Source organism: Carcharodon carcharias, chromosome 19 (assembly GCF_017639515.1).
Source record: "Carcharodon carcharias isolate sCarCar2 chromosome 19, sCarCar2.pri, whole genome shotgun sequence".
Taxonomy (NCBI): domain Eukaryota; kingdom Metazoa; phylum Chordata; class Chondrichthyes; order Lamniformes; family Lamnidae; genus Carcharodon; species Carcharodon carcharias.
Window position 1 is genome coordinate 110,839,834 of NC_054485.1, and position 10,974 is coordinate 110,850,807.

The 10,974-nt window shown below is 45.4% G+C and overlaps 2 protein-coding genes across 2 annotated transcripts; both read right to left on the reverse strand.

Annotated features, from left to right (window-relative positions):
• Nucleotides 1–2,816: 2,816 nt before the first annotated feature.
• On the reverse strand, nucleotides 2,817–3,203 carry LOC121291338 (late histone H2B.L4-like). Its single transcript, XM_041212407.1, has one exon. It carries the CDS (start codon nucleotides 3,201–3,203, stop codon nucleotides 2,817–2,819), a length of 387 nt encoding a protein of 128 aa, XP_041068341.1.
• A 1,423-nt stretch (nucleotides 3,204–4,626) lies between these two features.
• Nucleotides 4,627–5,280, reverse strand: LOC121291339 (histone H1-like). Its single transcript, XM_041212408.1, has one exon. The coding sequence runs from the start codon at nucleotides 5,278–5,280 to the stop codon at nucleotides 4,627–4,629; it is 654 nt and encodes a 217-aa protein (XP_041068342.1).
• Nucleotides 5,281–10,974: the final 5,694 nt, after the last annotated feature.

Below are 10,974 nucleotides of genomic sequence, written 5' to 3' on the forward strand. Positions count from 1 at the left end.
TAAAATAGTTATGTATTGAATGGCCATTAATGACTTTAATAATTAATAGCACAAACAGAGGGGAGGCAACAATGCAATCACTTTGTTTCAATTTGTTATTTATTTAGTTTTTATTGCTGATTGGATGCATCCACCTACCATCATGGAATCAACATAAAGAGGTCACTTGGCCCATCATAACTGCTCTGGCTTTCTCCAAAAACAACTCACCTAGCCTCACTCCCCTTAACCCTGCCAATGTTTTCTCTTCTGAGAATTATCCAATTCCTTTTTGTAAACCTTAACTGATTCTGCCCCCACCACTCTCAGGCACTACATACTGGACCCTAAGCAGTTGCTGCGTAATTCATTTTTCTTTATGTCTTCTTTTGCCAAATCAGCTTAAATTGGTGCTCTCTGCATCTGGAGCATTCCACCAATGGGGACAGTTTTTCACTATTTACTCAGCCTAGACCCCTCATGATTTTGAACATGTCTATCAAATCTCCAAGAAATGTTTTCTTCTCCAACGAGAACTGTCCCAATTTCTCCAATGTATCCACATAACTGAAGTTCCTCATTCCTGAATTGTTCTCATGAATCTTTTCTGCACTCTCTCCAATGCCTTCACATCCTTCCTAAAGTTTTGTGCCTAGAACTGGATACAATACTCCAGCTGAGGCCGAACCAGTGTTTTATACAGGTTTATCATAACTTTATTCCTTTTGTACTCGATGCCTCCTAGAAACGTAAGAGCAGGAGGACATTTAACTCCTGGGGCCTGTTCTTAAATTCACTGAAAACATGGTTGACCTGCAACCTTTGCCCATTGGTTGACAAATCTCAGTTTTGAAATTAACAATTGATGTATCATCAACTCCCGTTTGTGAAATAGAGTTGCAAGCTTCTGCGAACTTTTGTTTGTTAGTTTCACTCGTGAAAAATCTCCCTTTACGTTTCACTCCGCAATTAGCAGAAATAGCTTCTCCCAGTCTACCTTTTTTGACCCCCATAATATTTTGAAAGCTTTGATCAATTCAGGCTTAACCTTCCAAAACCCAGGGAATGCATCCCTAGTTTGTGTAATAAGAACAGAAAGTGCTGGACAAACGCAGCCGGTGTGGCAGCATCTGTGGAGAGAGAAACTGAGTTAGAGCTTGGAGTCCAACATGACTCTTCTTCGGACAGGTTGTTTGTGTAAATCCCTCCTTGTAATTATACCCTTTGCGACTATTGTGTGTAGCCTCGTTTCTCCCGTTTTTTCCAAAACAGCGTAACAAAGATAGCACTCCGTGCCTCACATGCTCTGTCAACCTGCAACTTACTTGATTCCTAATATTCACTCAGTATTGCTTTGATGCAAATGCGGGTCTTCCGCAAATTGTCGCAATTCCCACCTCTTGAGTGGCAGGCAGCGGTACAGTTAAAGGATTCACCTCTTCAAAAGTATGTGAAAACATTCACTTCATCAATGCAATCTCGAATTTCTCAGTTAGCCCAGGTGAGTGAGACAGTGCCTTATTCGGTTAGTCACTTGAATGTTGTTTTTGCTGAGCATTAACCCAGTCACTAACAAATGCAACCAAATGGTTCTACCATTACCTATTTTGACTATCATTACACACAAACAATTGATATCTCTATGATTGTCTGTGATATCTCTAGTCTTTGGTGACAAGGTCTCCAAAGGCTCAGAGGCACGCAACGGGGCTAAGCCGGTTCTTCAGCGTCACACAAACACAACCCACCAGAGCAGTTTTGTTGGCATCAAGAATGGTCGATTAAAAATGCTGGCTTTTTTAAAAAAAAAAAGAGCTTTAATTTGACTTCAGTCGTTCTTATGTGAGAATTAAAGCCTTAACATTGCGTTTAACATTGGGAGCTGGAATCCATCATAACAACCTCCCTGTGAACAACTTCCCATTTCGTTTCCTCCGAATTACCGCGGGACCACCAATTCAAAGTTGATTTAAACGAAGGGTTGGTCGCACAAATGAGCATCTCTCGTTCGCCCTGTTAACATTCGTCATCTGATGTAACTTCACAGGAGGAAGGAAACCAAGTATGTGGTTGTTGGTTTGGGTGGTGGGGGGTGGGGGGGGGGTGGCGGTTGTGGAATCGACAACCAATGCTGGCATTTGCCAGCGACGCCCGTATCCCATGAAAGAATGAAGCAAGAACATTCTCCGGACGGGTTTGAAGTTCATTGGCAAAGGGGAACTGAAAGGAGTTTGTTGGTTTTTTTTTTTCTTTTTTTGAAATGATCCGGGATGAACTGTTCGAGAGGGCGGTGGATACAAACGTAATAGTGACTTTCGAATCGGATAGCTGCTTGAAAAGGGGCCAAAGAAAAATCATGACTGAGGGACTAAGCGGACAAATCTTTGAAACAGCCGGCACGGCCTCTTCTTCTGCGGCTTCAGGTCTCTACGTGTGTAAAGCAGTTGATCTTAAAATGCTTTAAAGGTGGAAGGGCTAATATGGTAAAGACTTTCCTTTTTTTTTTCAGGGACATCCTAAGTTGTGACATCGCCCTCGGGGAGACGATTATTCCCTTTAACCTGGAAGCCGGTCCCACTTTAGGCAGATGAGAGATGCAGGTGAAGTTTAAGGTGAACCTAGACGAAATGAGCGAGGGGTGTGTGGAGGGGAAGAGGCGAATGCGCTGCATACACACACCAGCATCGGCCGTTTGGGCCCGACTTGTCACTTGCAACTACGGCCGAGATCGAACTTGTACAACAACTGGTTTGAATTTAGCCCCTTTGGTTACGTGTGTGTGGCTCTTAAAAGAGCCGTTGTTATTTTTTTTTAATGCAATCTTCAGAATTGTCGACCTAAACGGAGTTGGTGTACTTGGTGACCGCTTTGGTGCCTTCGGAGACGGCGTGTTTGGCCAATTCCCCCGGCAGCATGAGGCGGACGGCGCTCTGGATCTCCCGGGCCGAGATGGTGCGGCGCTTGTTGTAGTGAATGAGGTGCGACGCCTCGGAGGCGATGCGCTCGAAAATGTCGACAACGAAGGAATTCATTACACTCATGGCCTTGGACGAGATCCTGGTGGAAGGGTGGACCTGGGTCAGCACCCTGTACACGTAAATGGAATAGCTCTGCTTGCGAGATTTTCTCCGCTTCTTAGGCGGCTTCTTGGTGACTTTAATCAGCGACTGTTTCGACGCCTTACGGGACGCACCGCCCTTCGTCGCAGCCGCCAAGTCAGGCATTGCGCACAACTCGGACCAACACAAATCACATGAAAGGTGCGGCGTCCGCCTCATATATATAGGGACACTATGCTAATGAGGAATTGGAGTGACGGATTTTCCTATTGGCCAATGTTCCACCCTTAGCCAATCCCGTGACAGGTTGTTTTGCCTCGCTCGGCGGCCTGGGCCAATCAGAAGGGCGGGTCGGGTGGTTTGTTCCTGCCGTTCCGCAAAGCTTGGGCAGCAGAGCATGAGGTATGTGACCTTTGGCCTCCCCCCAACGAAGTCCCCCTCAACCTATCCAATCTCTCCTCGTAGCTACACTTTTCTAACCCTGGCAACATTCTTGTAAACCTCCTCTGCACTCTCTCCAGAGCTATTACATCCTTCCTGTAATGTGGTGACCAGAACTGCACACAATACTCCAGTTGTGGCCTCACCAGTGTTTTATACAATTCCAACATTATATCCTTACTTTTATATTCTATAATTCTGCCAATGAAGGAGAGCATTCCATTTGCCTTCTTTACAACCTTGTCTGCTTGAACTGCTGCCTTCAGGGACCTATGTACTTGTACACCAAGATCTCTCACTTCATCTACACCTCTTAGTATATTCCCATTTATTGTGTAATCCCTGTAACTGTTTGACCTCCCTAAATGTATGACCTCACACTTCTCTACGTTAAAATCCTTGTCTTGTTGAAAGGTTGTTTCTTCATCTTTAGAAGCGACGCCCATGGAAGATTTTTTTGCAGAAAGCGCCTCGAAACCTCCTTAGGGTTCAGCACAGGTTTAATCCTGTCTTATCAGCTGTGAATTTCGAGCATTATCTTTTAACTTTAAGCCGCTACAGAGTGAATGCTTCTTAAATCCTTAAGCTTACGTGCATTTTAAATGAAGTCAGCAATGCTAACGGAAAATGCTGGAATTGCTCAGCGGGTCTGACAATATCAGTTAGAAAGATTTAATGTTTCAGGTGTTGACCTTTCATTGGAACTGAGTCATGGTAGTATTTAGTGTTTACCTACCCTATGCATGTGTGTTTATCAATTCAAGATCAGCGAAGGGAACTAAATGTCGCTTGTTTAGGTTTTTTTTAACCCATTATTTGTGGCCGACAGACCGACTGTGAACGAGGCTCGCCCCGGTGGCGGGGGTGGGGTGGAAGAAATCAGCACAAGATCTGCAGCAAAGTAAGGAGCATCAGCTTACATTTATTTTGTTTCGTGACCGATTTAAAAGTAAATCTTCGGCATTACAGGTAAATGTTTAAATTGCGTCACAATGGCAGTGACGGAAATTTCATAAATAACTAAATCCACTTCACAAACTCCGCTCCAGCTGAGATCGAGAACTTTTAGCCAATTCTTTTACGGAAATGTTGAGTGGTTCTGAAAAGAGCCTTTGGTGTTTCAGATCTTTCTCCGCTCCTCGTGCCTCTACCTCCTCTTCCCCGTCGCCCGCTTACGCCCCACAGGCCTGCACGTTGCCGGCCGCTTAGCAGCTTTTCTCGGCTTGGCCGCCGAACGTTTGAGAGCTTTCGGCCCCTTGGAGTTTTTAAGCGGCTTTCTGGCCACCGACGTCGCTCTCTGAGACCTTTTCCTACTTCTGGGTCTCTTCTGAAGCTCTCCCCCCGCCTCTGGCGCGGTGCCGCCCTGGAGAGGAGCCGGGCCGCCTTCGCCTTGCGTCGACGGCCCTTTGCTGGTCGGCGCCCTGGCGGTCGGGTACATGGGCGGGACACCGGCCCCCTCCACGTCGTAAGCGGCGGCCGAGACGTTTTTCCGCCTGGCGGCCAGGGCGGCGGGGGCCTGGCGTTGCTTGGTGGCGGCCAAAGCTTCCAGAATGTGCTCGGCCACCGTGCCGACGGTGGCCGCTTTCTGCGGACGGTAAGCGTTCCTCTTCTTGGCGACGGCGGCAGTGGGGAGGGGCGGCGGCGCCGGGGAAGCTGGGTCGACAGGCGCGGGAAAGGAGGGTGCGAGGAGGGTGTAGGCGCTGCCAGCGGCAACGCTCGGCGGCGTGGCCGCCGTCATCATCATCATCAAGGGCGGCGGAGGTGGCACGTCCACCTGATCAGCTACAACACCCTCAGCCATCAGCGGGCGGCAGCGTTGCAACAATGAGCCCACGGGCCGGCAGCAGCTCTTTTTATAGGTGTAAGGAGGACGCGGGCGAGACAAGCCGCCGCGCAGCCGCAGCCGCCGCCGCCGCCCCTTTGGCCCCGCCCCCTGCCCTTGTGCGTGTTTCTCACTCTCTCTCTCTCTCTCTCCCCTGACATTTCGGGGGATCCGTTTCAGTCCCTACCCGGGCGCCCTGCCCCGTCTCCGACCCCCAACTCGGCCAGTAACCTCCAAACCGCTGGCCGGCCACGAAGCCCGATTGCCATTCTCGCTCAGCAGCCCGTTCCAGCCAGCCCAAAGCGGCAAGCCAACATCCTGGGGGTTACCATTGACCAGAAACTGAACTGGACCAGCCATATAAATACTGTGGCTACAAGAGCAGGTCAGAGGCTGGGGATCGTGTGGTGAGTAACTCACCTCCTGACTCCCCAAAGCCTGCCCACCATCTACAAGGCACAAGTCAGGAGTGTGATGGAATACTCTCCACTTGCCTGGATGAGTGCAGCTCCCACAACACTCAAGAAGCTCAACACCATCCAGGACAAAGCAGCCCCACTTGATTGGCACCACATCCACAAACATCCACTCCCTCCACCACCGACGCACAGTAGCAGCAGTGTGTGTACCATCTACAAGATGCACTGCAGGAATTCACCAAGGCTCCTTTGACAACATGTCCCAAAATGCGACCTTGGCCAACTAGTCATTGTCGCTGAGGCAAAATCCTGGAACTCCCTCCCTAACAGCACTGTGGGTGTACCTACACCACACGGACAAAATCCTGGAACTCCCTCCCTAACAGCGCTGTGGGTGTACCTACACCACATGGACAAAATCCTGGAACTCCCTCCCTAACAGCACTGTGGGTGTACCTACATCACACGGACAAAATCCTGGAACTCCCTCCCTAACAGCGCTGTGGGTGTACCTACACCACATGGACAAAATCCTGGAACTCCCTCCATAACAGCACTGTGGGTGTACCTACACCACATGGATTGCAGTGGTTCAAGAAGGCAGCTCACCACCACCTTCTCAAGGGCAATTAGGGGTTAATAATAAATGCTGGCCTAGTTAGCGACAACCATATCCTGTAAATTCATTGTTAAAAATTGTCGAACTTTGTTCCTCTGCCAGCACGATTCCTCGCACCTTGCTCTCTAGGCGTACACCAATCCAAATGGAAGGAAGGTGGCAAGCTTATCCCAGAACAATGCCTTCTCATTCTCATGCTGAACTTTAAAATGTGTTGTTAAAACCTCGACACAGTTGAGCCTCATCTTCAGGTTGTGTCATTACAGTCAGAGATTTTGAACAAATGATATCCAGTGATTTTCATCTACTCTTCAAAATTTTTACTGTTTTACTATCAATATAAAAATTTAGAAAATGTGATTCCCATGTCTTAAGATTTTCTATTTGATTAAAATAAGTTAAATACATCAAAAAGCAAAAACCTTGAATGTGTTCTTGGGTGAGCCGATTAGAAATATCAAATCACGCAGTTTCAAGTTTTGAAAATGTTGTGATATACTTCCCTAATTTTTTTTCTTTTATCCCTTCATGTGATGTGGGTGTCACTGGCAAGGCCAGCATTTGTTGCCCACCACTAATTGCCCTTGACTTTCCACACCATTTCAGAGGACAGTTAAGAGTCAACCACATTGCTGCACGTCTGGAGTCACATGTAGGCCAGACCAGCAGATTTCCTTCCCTGAAGGACATTAGAGAACCAGGTGGGTTTTTACAACAATTGACAATGGTTTCATGGTCACATTGCTGAGACTAGCTTTATATTCCAGGTTGTAACTTGAATTCAAATTCCACCAGCTGCTGTGGTGGGATTTGAATCCTTGTCCCCAGAGCGTTAGCCTGGGCCTCTGGAGTACTAGCCCAGTGACATTACTACAATGCCACCATCTTCCCTTAATATTGATCATCCAGCTCAGATCAGTTCAATTTAATACCTCTTATTCTACAATTTGAACATCACCATTATCCATAGAGAGCTCTGAATAATAGGGAAATGCTCAGAAGTTGCTTCTGTTTATAAAACTTAGGTGTCAGTGGAGACACTTTGAGATCTGAGTCAGGAGGTTGTGGATGCAAGCACCACTTCAGGCTGAGGTGGTGACACCTTTCAGATGAAGCATTAAACTGAGGCCCTGTCTTGGGCATGGATAAATTATCCTAACCTACTATTTCAAGAAGAGTAGTCCACACCTCCCAGTGTTCTGCCTATCAATTTTCCCTCATCCACCCTCACTGAAATAGATGATCTGGGCATGGATTAGATTGTTGCTTGTAGGACTTGCTGAGGGTAGTTTGACTGGCAAGTTTTCCTACAACAGTGACTAAATTTTTAAAAAGTACTTCAGTGACTGCAAAGTGCTTTGGGACATCTTGAAATGTGAAAAGTACAATTCTAAATATGTAATTTTCTTATTGTAAAGCATAATTATATCTTAGCACCATGGCATTTGCTTAAAATAATAAACAGTGAAGTGTACAGGTTTCCTCAGTTCATGATGTAACCTTACAAAAGTGTTTCTGCTGGTTTCTTTCAAGCTGCAGGCTATTAGTCAGAAAGGGATAGATTTAAACCAAGCATTCTTATGTTCAATGTATCATTGCAGCACCATTGGTATCGGTTACAGCTTTTTAAAGGGCCTATAGATGTTAAACCTGACTGCTTCCTTCAGGTAGGCATCAAAAATCCCATGGGCATTATTTTGAAGGTGAGCATTGAAGTTCTCACGAGCATTCTAGTCAATATTTATTTATCCTTCAACCAACATCAGTTAAGCAGAGTGTCAAGCCGTTGTCACGTTGCTGTTTGTGGTTGTTTACTTACATAAATTGGCTGCTCTATTACCTACATTATAATAGTGACTGCCCTTCAAAAGTGCATTACTGCATTGGCTGTAAAATGCTTTGGGATGTCCTGAGGTAGTGCAAGGTGGAAGTCTTCTTTCTCCTTTCAAAAGCAGAGGTATTTAAAAGCCCTGGGAATACATCTAAGCAACAGCCCCCTAACTTAGTGATTAAGGAATCATATGGCTGTGTCTGAGCAGCATTCATATTGAAATTAGTTGTTGGAAAATGAGCTAATTAAAAGACAATCTTTCTCCCCTGCTGTCCAAATGAACCACAGGGCCAGAAAACTGTCCTGATATTTCTGTGCTGGATCATGTGTGCTGAAGGCTCCTTGACAAAGTGATCGTGTGATAATCCACTGCCTCCTGCCCAACCCCAGAGACAGATGCTTCTATTAGTTCATCCCCTACACAAAGAGGTGAATCAGCCGTAACAGGTAGAATGCAGCAAATAGCTGTATACATGCACAAACAGACAGTTAACAGTACATCCCGACTCTATGTTCAATCATTTACAACATGGGTTAGATAGGCTTGCATTTGACTCATGGAGTGAATATGAAAGATTGTTCAGAAGGCGTTGAAGAATGCATCTACAGTAATTGGCTGCAATGAAGACACCAACTCTCCACTTGTTGAACCAACCCAAATAATTTGGAGGTTGAACACCTCACAGTGAGCAGTTTGACATAGGTCCTCTATCATCTCCCAATCATTTTTTAACTTAAGATCAAATGGATGGTTTTGAAATTTGGACCTAACATTTGCAGTTCCCTTTTATCCAGCTTATATTTTGTCTTTAGTGGAAGGACAATAACAGTGTATTCAGGTACCTGGACAATTCATAGACAGTAGGTAACATAGTATGTATCATTCTGTGTATTGAAGAAAACCTTTCCTATGGTAACCAACAAGCTGCAGCAACTGTTTCACAAACATGTACTTTATTGATAAAATTTGTAGAAGTACATGACATAAGAGGTGAATTTTGACATTGCATAAAGTGCAATGTTGTTTAACTTCTTTCAATATAGTATGTGGCATTCTGAGGTGCCTCACTATACTTGTACAGCCCAGATGGTTTTACATGGGTTTTAGCTCTTTGGTGTACTATGGGGGGAGGGCTTTGTGCAGTGTTCTTTTTCCCCATTGAGCCTTTGCCCCAAACTTTAATGTGCCCCTCAGCATGTTGTCCTGGATCTTGGAATGTGCCAGTCTGCAACACTTGTTCAAGAACAGTTCTTTGTGCTGGAAGGCTAACACATTTCAGACAGACCAAAGAGTGCCTTTCACTGAGTTGATATTTTTCAGCAACGGTTGATGTTTGTGTAAGTATCTTGGGTGACGCATACTTTGAGTTTTCTTGCTAATTAACAAACACTAAATTATATGGTGTGACTGGCTGTACATTTATGTTTACTTTGATTGTTACACTTTATTCCTGTTGTGATCATCCTTTGGGTAAGGACGATTGACAGGTGACAAGATGGGAAATTGTACTTTGGGCTTTCATTGAGCAAATGTTGCATTGATCTGAAAGATGTAAAAACAGAGCAAAACTCAGCAGAAATCAACAGAACTAGGACTTGCTATGTGGGAACAGGTAGATCAACAGTTCCGAGAAGATGGACAAAAAAACAGTGCCTTGAATTCGAGACAAGACACCTGGATGCCAAGGTCACCATGTATTCACTGCTTGCCATGGGAATGCTGAATCCCTGTGCCAGGGATGGAGCATGGGGAGCCAATTGTTTGAAAGCTTGACATGGCTTGAATGGGCACAGATGTTTCAATGACAGGTTTTGTATTTAGTCTGCTCAAGTGATAGCTAGGCAAAGATGGATCAAATCAGTCTCCATAGGCTTTGTTATGTTAAAAAAAAAGTGCAAGAAGGGGTTCCTTGAGCACAGAGATTTGTAGAGCTTTTATATTTTGCATTGAGTGGCGCCATGACATCTGGAGCAGGCCAGTGAGTGTTTATGCGGAGACCATGCTTATGCCCAGGAGTGTAATGGTAATACTGCTGCACTTTGATACTACTACTGCTCAGATATTAACATGTGTCAGGTATTATTTATACTGAATAACATATAATCACAGTCACCAATAAGGATTATCACTACAAATCATTTCAAAGTTTGGGGAAAGGGACAAAAGTTATTTGACTACCCGAACCCTGTTCAAAAACAAACAGTTGCCTTGGTGCGTGACACTGGGAACAGCCCGTAGAGCACAGAGTCCTGCGTTATTGAGCTCTTTGGATGAACCCCGACAAAAAACACGGCATCTGTTTCCAAACCTTTGTAAATAGTTTTACAGCCATGGTAATGAGGTGATGAGTGGGCATGTGCTTTTGAGCTACATTCCTGTTGTAGCAGCACAATGCGGGCTCATTGTTGGCATGCATGGTATACGCAGTATTTCCATTTAAGTGTGTGCCCTTCAATCTATCCTAACTTGGCACGCTTCACCATTGAAGGGAACTTCATCCTCTTTCTATCCAGGTAGTCTGCATTTACACGGATAACCAGCTTCTGCAACACTGGCTTAATAAAAAATAAAACACTGCGGAGGCTGGAAAACTGCAGTAAAACCAATAAGCACTGGGAAAACTCAGCAGATCTGGCAGATTCTGTGAGAAGAGAAAGAGTCATATTGGATTCGAAACATTGACTCTCTTTCCCTCTCCACAGATGCTGCCAGGACTGCTGAATTTTTCCAGCACTTTGTTTTGCAATTTCTGCAGAATGGATCAGTTTGGGGGGCCACATTTCCTTCGGTTTAACTTTCTAAC